General features: G+C 64.7%; 2 protein-coding genes and 2 long non-coding RNA genes across 13 annotated transcripts; 2 read left to right on the top strand and 2 right to left on the bottom strand.

Annotated features, from left to right (window-relative positions):
- Window positions 1–636: 636 nt before the first annotated feature.
- Window positions 637–11,225, top strand: DMPK (DM1 protein kinase). 5 transcript variants are annotated; one of them, XM_036091524.2, is made up of 15 exons: window positions 637–952; window positions 3,252–3,343; window positions 3,627–3,710; window positions 3,801–3,896; window positions 4,453–4,601; window positions 4,937–5,030; window positions 5,333–5,539; window positions 5,624–5,872; window positions 6,593–6,678; window positions 8,166–8,277; window positions 9,011–9,174; window positions 9,263–9,360; window positions 9,541–9,587; window positions 9,884–9,969; window positions 10,304–11,225. In XM_036091524.2, exons 1-15 carry the CDS (start codon window positions 793–795, stop codon window positions 10,461–10,463), a joined length of 1,884 nt encoding a protein of 627 aa, XP_035947417.1. In that variant the 5' UTR covers window positions 637–792; the 3' UTR covers window positions 10,464–11,225. The 5 variants fall into 5 exon arrangements, with proteins under 5 accessions (XP_035947417.1, XP_035947418.1, XP_035947415.1 ...); XM_036091525.2 differs by having other exon boundaries at window positions 638–952; window positions 9,880–9,969; XM_036091522.2 differs by having other exon boundaries at window positions 638–952; window positions 5,624–5,887.
- Window positions 7,255–10,326, bottom strand: LOC118535236 (uncharacterized). Of its 6 annotated transcripts, none has more exons than XR_004917100.2 (4): window positions 10,222–10,326; window positions 9,115–9,317; window positions 8,556–8,737; window positions 7,255–7,627 (listed from the first exon to the last, which is right to left on the bottom strand). It is a non-coding gene; the product is annotated as an uncharacterized LOC118535236 (long non-coding RNA). The 6 variants fall into 6 exon arrangements; XR_013444265.1 differs by lacking the exon at window positions 10,222–10,326 and adding an exon at window positions 10,022–10,205 and having other exon boundaries at window positions 9,115–9,335; XR_013444267.1 differs by lacking the exon at window positions 10,222–10,326 and adding an exon at window positions 9,861–9,994 and having other exon boundaries at window positions 8,548–8,737.
- LOC118535238 (uncharacterized) lies at window positions 11,134–12,221 on the bottom strand. The gene is made up of 2 exons (XR_004917102.2): window positions 12,123–12,221; window positions 11,134–11,824 (listed from the first exon to the last, which is right to left on the bottom strand). It is a non-coding gene; the product is annotated as an uncharacterized LOC118535238 (long non-coding RNA).
- SIX5 (SIX homeobox 5) lies at window positions 12,011–16,325 on the top strand. The gene is made up of 3 exons (XM_036091518.2): window positions 12,011–12,917; window positions 13,915–14,714; window positions 14,976–16,325. The coding sequence occupies exons 1-3, from the start codon at window positions 12,115–12,117 to the stop codon at window positions 15,593–15,595; spliced, it is 2,223 nt and encodes a 740-aa protein (XP_035947411.2). The 5' UTR covers window positions 12,011–12,114; the 3' UTR covers window positions 15,596–16,325.
- The last annotated feature ends 70 nt before the right edge of the window (window positions 16,326–16,395 follow it).

The raw sequence follows: 16,395 nt of genomic DNA, 5'->3' as shown, positions 1-16,395 counted from the left end.
CCTCTGCCCTCCACCCCCCGAAATGTTTCTGTTTCTAATCCTAGCCTGGGCAGGAATGTGGCTGTGCGGCCAGGGTCCAAGGAGCTATTTTGGGGGCTCCTTTGCCTCCCCCAGGCTTTGGCCAGTGGGTCACCCCTGGTCCTGGCTCCTGAGGGCCTCCCTTCCCCATTCTCTCACCACCCCTTCCCCACCTCCTGCCAAAAAAAAGTCAGTGTAAAGCAGAGGGCCTGAGGGCTATATTTAAACCGTCCCAAAGTCTGAATCCGTGGCTGAGTCACCCGCGAAGCTTCCCTGGCCTCCTGCCCCCCCTTCCCAGGCCTCACCCCTTTCTCCCCCACCCCAATTCCAGGGCTTGAGAAGGGTGTTACCCGATCGTTCTGAACCTTAATTGGCCCCCTCAGGATGGGAGGGCTCATCTTTGGCATCTGCCACACCTGTAGCTACTAATGCGCTCCTCCTTTTTTGGGGGGCAGGCATCGTGGGAGAGTTGAGGTTCTCCACCCCCCCATCTCACACTGACGCGTTCTGAGGGGCCCTGGCAGGAGGGAGTTGGGGGGCCTGGCTCGTAAGGGGTTAAGGCTGGGAGGCGGGAGGGGGCCGTCCCGAGGGGTGGGGAGAAGGGGAGGAGGCCTCAGCAGCAGAGAGAAGTGGCCAGAGAGGCCCAGGGGACAGCCAGGGACAGGCAGACATGCAGCCAGAGCCCCGAGGCCTGGACAGGGGCTGCCAGGCCCCGTGACCGGAGGACCCCGAGCCCCTGGCCCGGGGAGGGGGCCATGGTGCTGCCTGCCCGACATGTCAGCCGAGGTGCGGCTGAGGCGGCTCCAGCAGCTGGTGCTGGACCCTGGCTTCCTGGGGCTGGAGCCCCTGCTCGACCTTCTCCTGGGCGTCCACCAGGAGCTGGGTGCCTCCGACCTGGCCCAGGACAAGTATGTGGCCGACTTCTTGCAGTGGGGTGAGTGCCTGCCGTCGTGGGTGCCACAGATTGGGGGGCGGTAGGGGCAGGGCAGAGGCAGGAGATGGGGCTGGGCATCGGGGCTGATAGTTGGGCTCAAGATGGACGTGGGAGAGCCTCCGACTCAGGAGCCCGGAACTTGGTCCTGGGTCCTTGGGTGGCATGTCCCTACCCCCGTGCCACCCTGGCAGGGCAGGCTGGGGTCAGCAGAGGCTAGGGCAGCCGTGACTCCGAACCGTGACCTGGGAGCCATGGTAGGCTGGACTGGGCATGGCCTTCCATGGTCCTTCTGTACCCCCTCCCCAAGGTCTAGGCCTAGGGACATGCTGGGAGCCCCGGATCCTAGGACCGCCCCCACCACCACCAAGATGGGCCCCGTGGCTCTCCACCCTGGCCTCCCAGAGCACAGAGGCAGGCGGAAGGGACAGCATGGGGCAGCTGCCAGGGGTGCGGCCAGTGGGCAGGTGTTCGGCGCCAGCGTCTCCCGCTGCCCCAACAGGTGCCCAGGCACGGGGAGGGTGCGGCCACTCAGGCCCTGGGGGAGAACCGGCTCTGCAGACAGGCGCCACCCAGCACCCCCCACCCCCTGGGTGGAGGAGGGACAATTTCGGGTTCTTCTGGGTGTGCCCACTTTCTAGGGTCTGGCCACCCCCCTCCACCAGCCCTGGTCTGTCTAGTTTGCATGGGGCAGCTCCCCAAGTCCCTGGTTCTCATGACTTCTGACCTTCCGGCTCTCCCACAGTCCCTTCTGGCCAGGTCTTTCCCTGGAGACAGGTCTGAAGGGAAGATGCTTCCACCTCTGGCCTTGTCTGCCTCCGCCCCTCCTCCACCCCAGGACTCAGGCTCACTTGGTTTTCCGTCTCTCTGACACCCTGCCACTCTGTCCTTGCACTGGTTTGTCCCTCAGTGGCTTGCACTCGGTCCTGGGGCCCTGTATGTCTCGTCTCTCTGCCTCTCCGCTCTCCCTCGTTTCTTGTGTTCATCTCTTTTTGACCCAGGCCTCGTTCCTGTCCCTCCCATTTCACAGATAGGAAGGTGGAAACCAAAGGCCGGGCCACTCAGCCTCTGGAAGAACTTTCTCCCCGCCTCCCCCAGCCCTTAGTAACTCTCTCAGCCCTGATTTTGCAGAGCGTGAAGTTGAGCTAGCAGGGTAAACTGAGCCGGGAGCTGGGGGCAGGGGTCTGGGCTCTCCGGTAAGGAGCATTCCTTTTGTGGCCTGAGCAGCATCCTGCGGCCCCTCCCCTGCTAGGCTGCCCGGGGCGGGGGAGGGGGCCTGGGTTCCTGCTGCCTTAAAAGGGCTCAACATCTTGGCTCTCTCCTCCCTCCCCCGTCCTGGGCCCTGGCTGGTTCTTCCCTGCCGGCCCACTCTCCCGAACCTCGAAACTCATGGGGGCCTGTCTCTCCCTGCCATAGCCCAGTCTATCTCCCCTTACTTTCACTTGAATCCGTCCCTCTCTCTGTCCTGCCTCCCAAGTCCCCAGCGTCCTCCCTCTCCCTGTGCCCTTGCATCCCCTCCACCTGGGCCTTCCCCTCCCTACCTGCTGTAGGACCTCGGGCCAACCTCTTCACCCATCTGAGCCAAGTAAAGGCCTCCCGTAAATGAGGGGCCTCCAGTAAATGATGGGCCTCCCGTAAATGAGGGGTGACGAAAGAAGCCCTCTTCCTGGAGTTGAGGACAGAGCGAATACACTAGAGCTTGGAATTTGGGTCCATGCTGGCTTTGTCTTCCTCTCCTGTTCCCTCTCAGGGCCCCATCCCCAAATCCAGTGTTTCCCAAAGTGTAGTCCAAAGCCACCAGCCTCTAAACCTGGAGGTGCTGGACTAAACTGAATGTTCCAGGACAGGACCTGAGACAGACTGAGAACCCGGGTGTGGGCCTGGCAGGCACTCCCACTCCCAGCCAGAGTAGGGGTAGGGACTGAAGCTCAGGGGACCCTAAGGACTGGGAACTTACATCTTCTGTTCTTCAGAGCCTCCCTTTCCCAGAGCCCGCCCTCTCCACCTGCACCCACTAGAGCCCCTCTGGCGCAATGCCCTTCCCAAAAGGGGTTCCTCAGGCATCCCACCTTTTTTTCTGTAGGAGGGCAGTTTGGGGTCCCCAAAACTTCACAGTGTTTTTGCGGGGAAGCCTTTGGGAGGCTGACAGTCCTAGGAGAGAGACAGAGAGAGGAGAGAACAAGGGACAGAGGAGACCGAGGAGGGACAGAGAGGGGGAGACTGAGGGGCAGAGGGTGGGACTTCCTCCCGTCTCCAGTGTCAATCCCAGTTACCCTCGGTTCTCACCTACCCCGCCCCCCAGTGGAGCCCATCGCGGCGAGGCTTAAGGAGGCCCGACTGCAGAGGGATGACTTCGAGATTCTGAAGGTGATCGGACGCGGGGCGTTCAGTGAGGTGAGCCTTGAGCGGCGGCTGCAGCTCCGCGGAGCAGGAGACGCGACTTTTCGTGCAGTGGGCGGGACCCAGGGGTTTGGGGCGGGACCTTAGAAATTGATGAATGACTTGAGCTGAGAAAGCCTACACCAGCAGGGCGGGGCGGGGCCTGAGGTCGCTGGGCGTGGCGTTAATCGTGGGGCGGAGCCACGAGTAGGTTGTGTTATGGGTGGAGTCCAGCCTCGGCGAGCCCGCGTGTTTCCCCCGCCACCTCCACCCCCAGTCACCCTGTTTCGGCCTTCAGGTGGCGGTGGTGAAGATGAAGCAGACGGGCCAGGTGTATGCCATGAAGATCATGAATAAATGGGACATGCTGAAGAGAGGCGAGGTGAGGGCGGGGGCCGGATGTGCAGGGCGCTAGGATTACCCAACCCCGCTCCGGCTCCGGGCCGCTTCAGTGCCTCCGGGTGCCCCGCAGGTGTCGTGCTTCCGCGAAGAGAGGGATGTGTTGGTGAACGGGGACCGGCGCTGGATCACGGAGCTGCACTTCGCCTTCCAGGATGAGAACTACTTGGTGAGCCCCAGACCCGGGAGGACTATGGAGACGGATCCCGATCCCGAGGCTGTCAGTGAACGAGGCGGGGTCAGGGAGAAATTCTAGGCTGTCTCGAAATGGCAGCGGTGTCTCTGGGTGTGGGAGGATTTGGTCTTCCTTTCCCGGGATGGGAGATGTCCCTTATCGCTCTTTTCCGGGCTGATTCCAGAGGACCCTGTAAAGATGCCACCGTCGGGGTGCGGGGGGCGGATCTCTTACCTGGACTGGGATAGCTCTGTACAATCTATGTGGGGGCCCCTGGGCAGGGTATTTAGGCTCTGTACTTTGGGCACTGGGAGCTCTCTGGGCTCTCTTTCCCCCTCTCTCTTTCTGTCCAGTGACATCCTGGGAGAATTAGGTTTTGGCGGGGGGAGTGTCTCTGATTTGGCCTGGGAGATCTCTTGGGCTCTCTTGGGGCTGGGGCTACGGGGTCTCTACCCAGGGATGGGGCATCTGCGGGAGTCTTTGTCCCGGGCTATCGTCAGCGCCGAGGGGTGCGACTGATTCCCCCCCCCCATGACACGTCCCCTGCCAGTACCTGGTCATGGAGTACTACGTGGGCGGGGACCTGCTAACGCTGCTGAGCAAGTTTGGGGAGCGGATCCCGGCCGAAATGGCGCGCTTCTATCTGGCCGAGATTGTCATGGCCATAGACTCAGTGCACCGGCTGGGCTATGTACACAGGTGGGCGCAGCAGGGGCTGAGGGGCGGGGGCTGAGGGCGGGGCCCAGAGAGGGAAAGCAAAAGTTGCACCCGGGCAGGGGGCAGGGTACCGCCAAGGTTGGAGCCCAGAGGGGGCGGGGCCTGGAGAGGGACCTCATTGGTTGGGACCACTGGGGACAGGGACAGAGGAGTGGGGTTCAGAATTGCAGAATCCCCTAAGGGGCGGACCGCAATCGGAGAGCATGGTCCCTAAGAGGGTGGGGACCCGAGGCCGTGCTGTCTGGAGGGGTGGAGCCTGGTGAGATGGATGGAGGGAGGCTCACTTATCCCCCCACCCTCTCCTTCCGTTTGCGCAGGGACATCAAACCCGACAACATCCTACTGGACCGCTGCGGCCACATCCGTTTGGCCGACTTTGGCTCCTGCCTCAAGTTGCGGGCAGACGGAACGGTGAGCCGTGCGGGGCGCGCTGCTTCGAGCAGCTCGGACCACCAAAGAGGAGTGGGGTCAGGTGGGGGGACCGGAAGTGCAGAGTGTGGGGGCGGGGCTGAGGCGCACAGGTAGAGTTAGGGTGGGGGCACAACCAGATTTGGAGTGGGAAAGAGAAGGAGGGCACCCACGCCTAAGTGTGTGAGCGGCTCCGGGTTAGAGCAGGCAAGGGGAGGGACTAAGCACTCGGGGCGTGGTTGGGAGGGGCGGGGCCAGAGCTCGGAGGGGCGGGGCCGAGCCCAGCTCTGCACCTTTTGGCTCAGGTGCGGTCGCTGGTGGCTGTGGGCACCCCGGACTACTTGTCCCCCGAGATCCTGCAGGCCGTGGGTGGCGGGCCCGGGATGGGCAGCTATGGGCCCGAGTGTGACTGGTGGGCGCTGGGAGTGTTCGCCTATGAAATGTTCTACGGGCAGACGCCCTTCTACGCCGACTCCACGGCTGAGACCTACGGCAAGATCGTGCACTACAAGGTGAGCACGGCCAGAGGAACCCCTGATCTCCCTCCACGCAAACTGACAGGCTAACGTCCCCTGCTTTCCCTCTCCCTCTGGCAGGAGCACCTGTCTCTACCCCTGACCGATGCAGGGGTCCCTGAGGAGGCTCGAGACCTCATCCAGCAGCTGCTGTGTCCCCCTGAGATGCGGCTGGGCCGGGACGGAGCAGGTGATTTCCAGAATCATCCTTTTTTCTTTGGCCTTGACTGGGACGGTCTTCGAGACAGCGTGCCCCCTTTTACGCCGGATTTTGAGGGTGCCACTGACACGTGCAACTTCGATGTGGTGGAAGACGGGCTCACTGCCATGGTGAGCGGGGGCGGGGTAGGTACCTGCGACCCCTGCTGGGCAGAGGGTATTCCTCCCCCCCCCCCCCCCCCCCCGCCAATCCCTTACCCAGAAAGTTGGGCTTAGAATAGTACCCATCTCTTGGGGTCTTGAAATCATCCCTCCCCCAGAGCACCTGCTCTGTGCCCGCCCAGTGCTGTGAACCCAGCGGTGACCTGGATTCCCAGTCCAGTGGGGAACATAGACTGGTCCCCAGACAACGATGCCGCAGAGTCGGGGGGGGGTGAACAGGGGAGGGCCGGGGGGGGGGCTCCTGACCCAGCATGGAAAGTCCTGGAGGGCTTCCTGGAGGAGGCACTATTTGAGCTGAGACCTGGAGGGATGAGAAGTGAGAGGCAGGAAACCACCACGGTGCGGAGGAATCTCTCTTAGGCCATCTCTCTCTCAACAAACTATCCTGAGTGAGCGCATGTTCAGCCTGGGTGCCCTTGTGCCGGGTGCTGCTGGGGACACAGAGGGACCAAGCCAGCTCCAGCCCCTGCCCTCATCCACTTACAGCCCGGAGAAGTATATAATTACAGGGTGGAGAGTACCCCGAGGGGAGCCGCAGGACACAATGAAAGAAAACGAGGGAGGGGCCACTTAAGATAGTGGGAGCGGGTATTTAAAGCCAGACTGGGAAGGGGCGAAGGACCAGCTCTGACAAGCACGGGTCACTCCACATCTGTTTCTCTTGTATAGGAGACGCTGACGGACATGCGGGAAGGCATGCCACTGGGGGTCCACCTGCCGTTTGTGGGCTACTCCTACTCCTGCATGGCCCTCAGGTAGGCAGTGCCCCTGGGCAGCCTGTGAGCAGGCCAGTGGTGCCAGCCTCCACAGGTCCTGGGACGCTGTCCAGGGGCACCCAGTAGAATTGCAGGATCAATCTTCGAACTTTCCTGCCTTGGGACCACGGACTATTAGGAGTCCAGAGATGTAGGACCTTAAAATCGCAGACCATAAGTACTGTGAAGTTTTAGATTCAGTTGTAAAACCTCAGAGCCAAAGACTCGGCCTTCCAGAATCTTCCAACCTTCCACTTTCAGATTTCTAGTACAGTCATAGGACCTCAGAATCTTAGAAAATAAGTTTAGAATTTCTAAATTGATCTTAAAAGAATACAAACTCATTGAATCACTCATAACCATAAAACCTTTTTTTTTTTTTTTAAGATTTATTTATTTATTTATTTATTTGACAGAGAGAGACACAGCGAGAGGGGGAACACAAGCAGGGGAAGGGGAAGAGGGAGAAGCAGGCTTCCCGCTGAGCAGGGAGCCCAACGCGGGGCTCGATCCCAGGACTCTGGGATCATGACCTGAGGTGAATGCAGATGCTTAACGACTAAGCCACCCAGGCGCCCCAAAGCCTTTTTTTTTTTTTTTAAGATTTTATTTATTTATTTGTCAGAGAGAGTAGAGAGTGAGCACAAGCAGGGGGAGCTGCAGGCAGAGGGAGAAGCAAGCTCCCCACTGAGCAGGGAGCCAGATGCAGGACTCGAACCCAGGACCCTGGGATCATGACCTGAGCCAAAGGCAGATGCTTAACCAACTGAGCCACCCAGGCGCCCCACAAATGCCATTTCTTACCATGAATGAACAACAGCATGAGCCATTGTGCAGTATTCTCCTCACTGGGCGGGTCGGGACTCAGTCCATCTCTGTTATAACCCAAGCTGGATGAATAGCCGCGGCTTGGTCTCCATGCTCACCAGGCTCATCAGGCCCTTGAGACCTGTTTCCACGAGAGGGAGCATTGGGTTGGAGGCAACATCCACTTTTATTGCAATTTCATATTCCCAGGGAGAGTGTGACCTCTTCCCAGCAGCTGGGGATGGTGGGGGCAGGGGGCTGATGACCAGAAAAAGACCGTATCTTTGGAGGTGGCTTAGAGTTGGGTGGGGTCCCCCCTCACTGTCCTGACGTCTAAAGGAGAGGGGTCTGCAAAGGCCACATGGAGAGGGAGGAGATGAGCAGACCCCAGAGCATGGGTATTTGGAGCCCAGGATCTGCCAGAAGGTGCAGAGAGGCCAGCTCCCAGGGCCATGAGGCCATGCGAAGGGCAGGCCTTTACTAACAAGAAGGGGACCTGTCACACCAACCTGGCAATCAGTTCCCTTCTCTCTGTCCCTCCCCCTCCTCACACTAGGGGTTCTTCAGGGTCTGGCTCTCCCATGGCCACAGGAGAGGGAGTCCTGGCTCTAAATCCAGGGGCGGGGCAACCTCTCGAGGGGGCCCAGCTCTCCCTCCCCTTGCCCTGTTCCTCTCCCCAGGGACGAGGAGGTCCCAGGCCCCACGGCCATGGAACTGGAGGCCGAGCCGTTGCCTGAGCCACCTGTGCAAGCACCCAGCCCAGAGGCCACAGTGCCCCCACTGGAGGAAACAGTGAGTCTTTGGAGGAGAAGGTCAGTCAGGGACGAATGGGCAAGAAAGGCAAGGGCTTCTGGGGTCTTGCATGCTGTGGAGTGCTAAGCCCTCTGGGAGCTCACTTGACAGAAAGGGACAGAAAACACAGTAGAGACAAAGTTACTTCAGTCAGAAACAATCCCTATGAGGAAATTAAAACCGGCCATTGTGTGTGGGAGGAGGGGGACTCTGGTAAGGGACAACACTGAAGAGAAGGAGGAGGAGGACCATCCATGAGAAGAAAAGTACCCACTCACTGGTCAGCTGACAGAACTTCAAGGCAAAGGTTTATTCTCGAACAGGAAAGGAGGGTGGTAAGGCTGACTTGTTCCAGGAGGAGGCTGGAGGAGGATGAGGGGAGCGGAGACTGAGGCCATCAGGAAACAAACCAAACAGGGCCTTTTGGTGAGGCAGGCCTTCCCCTGAGGGCGCTGAGGGGCTGGAGAGAAAGAGAGGGTCGTGGTCAAGTTGGGTTAGAGTGTTAGGACCAGCCCTTTGGTTCCTGTGTGTGGAAGGTGGGTGGGAAAGGCCCAGACCAGGGGCTGGGGTTAGTTAGGGAAGGAGGAGACTTGGGTCACTGCAGGAGCTGTGAGGATTCCCAGAGATCTAGAGGACAGGGCGGGGTGGGGGTCGGGGTCCCAGCCTTGAACCTGTGCCCAGGTCTTGGGTGCCGCAGGAGCCAAAGGCCGCCCTAAGCGCGTCCCGCCCGCAGGCTGAAGCGGCGGTTCCGGAGGCCATTCCAGCCTCGGCGGAGGCCCGGGAGGCCCAGGTGACGCTGCGGGAGCTCCAGGAGGCCCTGGAGGAGGAGGTGCTTACACGGCAGAGCCTGAGCCGGGAGCTGGAGGCCATCCGCACAGCTAACCAGAGCTTTGCCAGGTCGGGGTCGGGACGCCGGGGCCTCTCTACCGCCAGCAGCCTGTCTCGCTCGGGTCCGGGCGGGCTCACGGTCTTTTCCTCCCCGCAGTCAGCTCCGTGAGGCCGAGGCCCGGAACCGAGACCTGGAGGCGCACGTCCAGCAGCTGCAGGAGCGGATGGAGCTGCTGCAGGCCGGGGGAGACGCAGGCGAGTCCCTCAGGCGTCCCCTTTCCCGAGGGCGACGGTGGGGGGGGGGGAGGCCAGGGAGGTGGGCCCCCGGCGTGTGTGGACACCTGGGGGAGGGCGAGGGGCCCAGGCTGGGGCACGCCGCGCCACCGCCCTCCTCCGTCCCTCCACGCGCCCTATGCGTCTCTCTTCTCCTTCCAGCTGTCACGGGGGTCCCCAGTCCCGGGGCCACGGATCCACCTTCCCATGTAAGACCCCTCTTTTTCCCCTGTATCAAGCCTGCTGGCCCCTCTGCAGACCCCGCCCCTGTCTCCTCGTCCAGATTTAGGGATCACCCTATCTCTTGGGGGTTCCAGACGGCAGACACCCTCCATTCAGCCCCCCCCCACCAGATATCCCTCGGTCCAGGCCTCTAACCAGATCCCGTCTAGGATCTCCCTCGATTCCTTCCCCGACTCCCTCCGCTGTCTCTTGCCCCCTGCCGAGGGCGGCCGGGCCGGGCTGGGCTCCGATCGGGTCACCTGTCCCTTCTCTCTCCAGCTAGATGGCCCCCCGGCCGTGGCTCTGGGCCAATGCCCGCTGGTGGGGCCAGGCCCCATGCACCGCCGCCACCTGCTGCTCCCTGCCAGGGTACGTCCGGCTTCTCACGCCCGCCCGCCGCCGCGCCCCCTCCTCGCTCCACGTACCCAAGCTGCCTCTGCTTAGCTGCGCCTTTGTCGGGCCCGGCCCGCCGCGGGGAGGGAGGATGCCCGGGCAGCCAATCAGCACAGGCCGCTAGGAAGCAGCCAGTGGCGAGTTCCGACAAGACTTGAGGCTTGCCAGCGGACCAACCGCAGCTGCCCGCGGGGGCGGGGCGCAGTGCAGAAAGGATTGTGGACCCACCTATGGGCGTAGGCGTGGCGAGTCTCAGGAGCCAATCGGCGGGCCGTGCCGCGGGGACCTGATCCCGCCCTCTTGTCCGCAGGTCCCTAAGCCTGACCTATCGGAGGCGCGTTCCCTGCTCCTGTTCGCCGTTGCTCTGGCTGCTGCCGCCGCATTGGGCTGCACTGGGTTGGTGGCCTGCGCCGACCATCTCGCCCCGGTCTGGCGCCACCCAGGAGCCGCCTTCGCCCCCTGAACCCTAGAACCCCAAGCCGGAGGGTTGGGTGACCTGGGCACCGCCCAGAAGCCGCTCCCACCGCCTCCGCGTTCACACCGCTCCAAGCGTGGGTGTCCGCCCCAGCTCCAGCCCTGTGATCCGGGCCCGCCCCCTGGCGGCCGGAGAGGGAGGAGCCGGGCCCGCGGTCGGAGCACGGGGCTCTTGGAAGGCTTGTAACCGGGAATGCTGCAGCTGCTGCCGGGGGTGGGGGGGGGGTGGGGATGGCAGCCCACTTCCTTCCTGCGGCCTGGCTGAGGCCCCGACATGTATGGGCAAACTGCGATCTAGAGAAGGCAGCAGGGCCAGGGCTCGGCCATCAATTTTTCACCCTCCCCGCCTCCCCCCCTCCCCCCCTCCGCCCCCATCGGCTCGCAGACCACAAATCCTTGTGCATGAGGCCCTGCTATCCCGGGAACGTTCTCCTCCCGCGGCGAACGTCTAGTGCGAGCTCCGCCCGCTCTCTCGGGAACCTTGTGCTTTTGCCAGCCCCGCTTTTTCGGGGACTCCCGCGCCCTCCTCACGTAAGCGGCTCTCGGAGCCACCGCAGGCTCCGCCCGCCTCGGCAGTTTGGGTATTTATTGACCTGTCCTCCGACCCGCTGACAGGCTCCAGGACCCCAGCGCCCTAATCCACGTTTTGGATGCACTGAGACCCCGACATTCCTCAGTATTTATTGTCTCTCCCCACCTAGGACCCCACCCCCGATCCTCGCGAATAAAAGGCCCTCCCGTCTGCCCAAAGCTCTGAAGTCCCGGCTGTCCGCTCTCTTTGCGTTGCGGGAAGGAGCGTGCTCAGGGGGCCAATCGGAAGGCGAGTGGAGGCAGCCAATGGCCTGGCGGGAGACTAGCGGGCCGCAGAGCTGACGAATCAGGGACGGGGGTGGGGATGGGGACGCTGAGGGGCGTGGCCTCGGCATCCGGCCAATAGGAGATGGCTAGCGAGCCACCAGGAGGCACCGCCCCCTGTCCAGCTGTGGCCCAGCTGTGCCACCCGCTCCCCGGGAAGAAGGGGGCTGGGCCGGCTGCGCGCGCGGCCATCCTCCTACCACTGCGCCTGCGCGGGCCACGCGCCTCCGTTCCAGAGACTTGCTCAAGAAAAGTTGGGGCAAACTTTCTAACCCGTTTCCTCCGCCCCTTCTCCCTGCCAGACCCGCCCCCCTGCGGCGCCGGGAATTCCGAGGGGCGGAGCGCAGGCGGAGATGGGGGAGTGGGGGGGCCTTCAGAGGACTCTGGAGACGGAGGCGTGCAGAAGCTTAGTCTCGGGGCGGAGGTGGCTTCGCGCCCTTAGCGCTCCCGGACGGCCCGTTACCTTCTCCGTTGTCCCGATGGGGAAACTGAGGCCCTGAGCCTGAGGCACACGCGGGGGGAGGCAAAAAAGCGCGGCCTGAGGCGGAGGGAAAACAAAAGGAGAATCACGGACAGACGGGGAGGGGGGCGGGCACTCACACAGACACTGGGACCGAGACCCAAGTGGAGAGCCGGGCCTGGCATTGCTGGGGGAGACGCGGGGTCGGCGCGGGGGGAGAAGATCGGGAAGCGCGAAGAGGAGGGCGGAGAGGGGGGACGGGCGGGGGAGGGGGCTGGGGAAAGCCCGAGGGAGGAGGAGAAGGAGGGAGGAACTTCCCAAAGTTGCAAAACATGGCTACCTTGCCTGCGGAGCCGAGCGCGGGGCCGGCGGCTGGGGGGGAGGCGGTGGCGGCGGCGGCGGCGACCGAAGAAGAGGAGGAGGAAGCGCGCCAGCTCCTGCAGACTTTGCAGGCGGCCGAGGGTGAGGCAGCGGCCGCGGCCGGGGCCGGGGCGGGCGAAGCGGCGTCGGGAGCGGAGGGCCCGGGATCCCCGGGCGTCCCCGGGTCGCCCCCCGAGGCCGCTGCCGAGCCGCCCACGGGCCTCCGCTTCTCGCCCGAGCAGGTGGCCTGCGTTTGCGAGGCGCTGCTACAAGCCGGCCACGCCGGCCGCTTGAGCCGCTTCCTGGGCGCACTGCCCCCGGCCGAGCGCCTACGTGGCAGCGATCCGGTGCTGCGCGCTCGGGCCCTGGTGGCCTTCCAGCGGGGCGAGTACGCCGAGCTCTACCGGCTGCTCGAGAGCCGCCCCTTCCCCGCCGCCCACCACGCCTTTCTGCAGGACCTCTACCTGCGCGCGCGCTACCACGAGGCCGAGCGGGCCCGCGGCCGCGCGCTGGGCGCAGTGGACAAGTACCGTCTGCGCAAGAAGTTCCCGCTGCCCAAGACCATATGGGACGGCGAGGAGACCGTCTACTGCTTCAAGGAGCGCTCCCGCGCCGCGCTCAAGGCCTGCTATCGCGGCAACCGCTACCCAACGCCGGACGAGAAGCGCCGCCTGGCCACGCTCACCGGCCTCTCGCTCACGCAGGTCAGCAACTGGTTCAAGAACCGGCGACAGCGCGATCGGACCGGGGGCGGCGGCGGCGCGCCTTGCAAGAGGTGAGGGGACCCGGGCGGCGCAAGTCCCGCTTTCCCGGGGACGTGCCACCCACCAGCCACCCCCCTCTCCCCCATGCCCACGGCTGGGGTCAGCGCGCCGAGCTCCGGGGACACCTCCTGCTCACGCCTTCGGGCGCCCCCCAGGGCGCAGGGAATACGGTGGACGGAACAGGCACACGGCCCGGGCCCTCTCCCGGACCCCGCAGCTCCTGTCGCGGAGGCCGGGAGACCTCTTCCCCTCTGCTGCGCTCAGAGCTCCGTCCCAAATCCCATCCGTGTCCGTGGCTGGGGGGAGGCAGTGAGGAAATGGGGGGCTGCTTAAAGGGGGACGGGGCCTTGTCCACCCACCGCGCGTGGGGGCATCTTTCACGCCCCCGGGCTGCCGGCCTTTCCCTGACCGTGGCTCTTCCTCACCCCCCCCACTCACCCCCCCTCGGGGCCCAAACAGCGTGGTCCGTCGTCTGTCTTTGTTGTGAAACGTGAACCTTCCCCAGCTCCGGTTTCCCTGTAACCCAAGCCCTTCCCCTCCCACCCTGCGCGCCGGCCTCTCACTCCCTTTTCTGACGCTGGCGGGGGGGGGGGGGGGGGCGCGGGGGGAGGCACCGGGAACTGAGCGGGCGGCGGCGGCTGCCTCCTCACTCTCCGGGAAGACGCCGGGCAGCTTGCGGCCCGACCCGGGGGACCCCAGGGCAGCCCAGTGCTCAGCCCCTGGGGCCCGGAGGCCAAGGGACTGGGAGAGGAGGGCCTCCTCCCTCCGGGGGGGCCAGCTTTAGCTTTTATGGAGAGCTATCAATGCTGGACTTGCAGAGGCTCCTCTTGGGGGTCCTTGGGTGGTCTCAGGAGGAGGTTTTATAACCCGCCCGGTCCAGGCCTCCGGCTGCAGAAGTTTGGGCCGCGGCAAGGTGGGGAGGCAGCGGTCAGCCCCGCGCTCCGGCAGGGCGGCCAGTGGGGACGCAGGGCGTTCGGGACCACAACTCACAATCCTTTTTCTGGCCAGCGAGTCTGACGGGAACCCCGCCACCGAGGACGAGTGCAGCCGCAGTCCCGAGGACCTGGACAGGGCGGTGGCCCCAGTGGCGGCCGAGGCCCCCGCCCAGGGCTCTATATTCCTGGCCGGGGCCGCCCCTCCCGCGCCCTGCGCCGCCTCCTCCTCCATCCTGGTGAACGGCAGCTTCCTGGCTGCGGGCAGCTCTCCCGCCGTGCTCCTCAACGGGAGCCCTGTCATCATCAACAGCCTGGCCCTCGGGGAGGCCTCCGGCCTGGGCCCCCTGCTGCTCACGGGTGGCAGTGGCCCTCCTGCACCGCAGCCCGGGCCCCAGGGGGCCAGCGAGGGCAAGGCCTCCCTGGTCCTGGACCCTCAGACCGGGGAGGTTCGGCTAGAAGAGGCTCAGCCCGAGGCCGCCGAGACCAAGGAGGCCCAGGTGGCTGCTTCGGGGCCGGCGGGAGAGGAGGCTGCGGGGCCCCTGCCCCAGGTGGTGCCCGGCCCCCCACCGGCTGCCCCCTTCCCTCTGCCCCCCGGGCCGGTGCCGTCCGTGGCTGCTCCCCAGGTGGTGCCGCTTTCCCCGCCCCCGGGGTACCCCGCAGGCCTGGGCCCCGCGTCCCCACTGTTGAACCTGCCGCAGGTGGTGCCCACCTCACAGGTGGTGACCCTGCCCCAGGCGGTGGGGCCGCTGCAGCTGTTGGCGGCCGGGCCGGGCAGCCCCGTGAAGGTGGCGGCCGCGGGCCCCGCCAACGTGCACCTGATAAACTCCGGGGTGGGCGTGACTGCCCTGCAGCTGCCTTCGGCCACCGCCCCAGGTACCTCCCGCCTTGCTGGGGCCTGAGGTGGGGGGTGGGGGGCGGCGCCGGCAGCGGGCCCTGGGGAGGTTGGGCAGCCCGTCCCTGGCGCGGCCCAGAACCCTCCAGAACCCGGCGGCGGCCTGACGCTCAAGCCCCACCGACGCAGCCCCGGCCTCGAAGGGGCTCGAAGAGGCTCGCTTTGCCTCCCGCTGATCTCCCTGCCTGCCCTGCTGAGCGTCATCTTCACCCCGGCACCTGGCCCATGTCTCGTCCCCACAGGAAACTTTCTCCTGGCCAACCCCGTGTCGGGCAGCCCCATCGTGACAGGCGTGGCCGTGCAGCAGGGCAAGATCATCCTCACGGCCACCTTCCCCACCAGCATGCTGGTCTCCCAGGTCCTGCCGCCTGCCCCCGGCCTGGCCCTGCCCCTGAAGCCAGACCCGGCCATCTCCGTGCCCGAAGGAGCCCTCCCGGTGGCCCCCAGCCCTGCTCTCCCGGACGTCCACGCCCTGGGCCCACTGTCTGCGCCGCCGCCGCCGCCGCCCGTCCCCGTCCCCGCCGCCGCCGCCACCGCCAGCCTGCCCTTCTCCCCGGATTCCTCGGGTCTCCTACCCGGCTTCCCGGCGCCCCCGCCCGAAGGGCTCCTGCTGTCGCCCGCAGCCATGCCCGTCTGGCCCGCGGGCCTGGAACTGAGCGCGGGCCCGGAGGGGCTGCTGGAAGCAGAGAAGGGGTTGGGGACGCAGGCCCCCCACGCCGTGCTGAGGCTGCCGGACCCCGACCCCGAGGGGCTGCTGCTGGGGTCCACGGCCGGCGGCGAGGCTGACGAGGGGCTGGAAGCCGAGCCCAAGGTTCTGACCCAGCTCCAGTCGGTGCCTGTGGAAGACCCCCTGGAACTGTGACCGCCCCCCACGCCGCGCCTCCGCTGCCAATGGTGCTCAAGATCCGGGGCCGCGCAGACATCGCTTGGGGCCGAACGAGGGGGCTGCGCAGACACGGTCGCTTTGAGCCGAAGATCCCACACACTACGGGCGCTGCCCCCCAGCCGGGCCGCGGAAACTCTCCAAGCCCTGGAGGTGCCGGGGTGGGGGGGGCTGGCCCCTGTCCACTCCCGCCCAGGGACACTGTCCTCGGGCTCGGCGGCGTCCTCTGTTACAGCCCTTGCTCTGTGCCCCAAATATACGGGGAGGTTTGGGGGTCCTGACTCGGGGGCTCTGCCCCCCTCAACCTGGTACTAGCTGTGAGCTGCAAGCCCTGCCACGTGGCTGGATTTCCGAGCCCCTGGGCCCGCCCCCGTTGCTCCCTAAAACACTAATAGGTCCACTGACGTCCAGTGTTCTCAGAACCACTTGGAGTCGGAGGGTGGGGGACAGGCAGTCCTGTGCCCCAGACCCCCGGGACCCTCCCGGCTGGGCCCTCCCTGCTGAAAAGGGAGGCAGGTGCGGGGAGGCCTGCATGAGGCTCCCCTGGACTAGAGCCTTCTTTCTCACCTCCGGCCCCAGACCAAAGATCCCCTCACCCCTGGGGCAACCCTGACCCCTGTGTCTAGTTTGTATCATAAATCTTTATTTTTCTAGGACATGTTATGCCTCCATTTCAATTAAAATAAAGTTAACAGACAACTAGAACCTCCAGGGGTGTGGGCTACCTTCTAAATTACTTGTCCAAAGGAAACACTGGACCATAAAAAATCCCCACCCGA

This window comes from Halichoerus grypus, chromosome 15, assembly GCF_964656455.1.
Source record: "Halichoerus grypus chromosome 15, mHalGry1.hap1.1, whole genome shotgun sequence".
NCBI lineage: Eukaryota > Metazoa > Chordata > Mammalia > Carnivora > Phocidae > Halichoerus > Halichoerus grypus.
Note: the sequence above shows the minus strand (reverse complement) of the source record. Positions and strands in the feature narration are given on the sequence as shown.

Coding starts and splice junctions, on each gene's coding strand:
- SIX5 (XM_036091518.2), top strand. CDS start 12,115: ATGGCTACCTTGCCTGCGGAGCCGAGCGCGGGGCCGGCGGCTGGGGGG. Junction 12,918..13,914: donor GGCGGCGCGCCTTGCAAGAG/GTGAGGGGACCC, acceptor TTTTCTGGCCAG/CGAGTCTGACGGGAACCCCG. Junction 14,715..14,975: donor GCCTTCGGCCACCGCCCCAG/GTACCTCCCGCC, acceptor TCGTCCCCACAG/GAAACTTTCTCCTGGCCAAC.
- DMPK (XM_036091522.2), top strand. CDS start 793: ATGTCAGCCGAGGTGCGGCTGAGGCGGCTCCAGCAGCTGGTGCTGGAC. Junction 3,897..4,452: donor TCCAGGATGAGAACTACTTG/GTGAGCCCCAGA, acceptor GTCCCCTGCCAG/TACCTGGTCATGGAGTACTA. Junction 5,888..6,592: donor CCATGGTGAGCGGGGGCGGG/GTAGGTACCTGC, acceptor TCTCTTGTATAG/GAGACGCTGACGGACATGCG.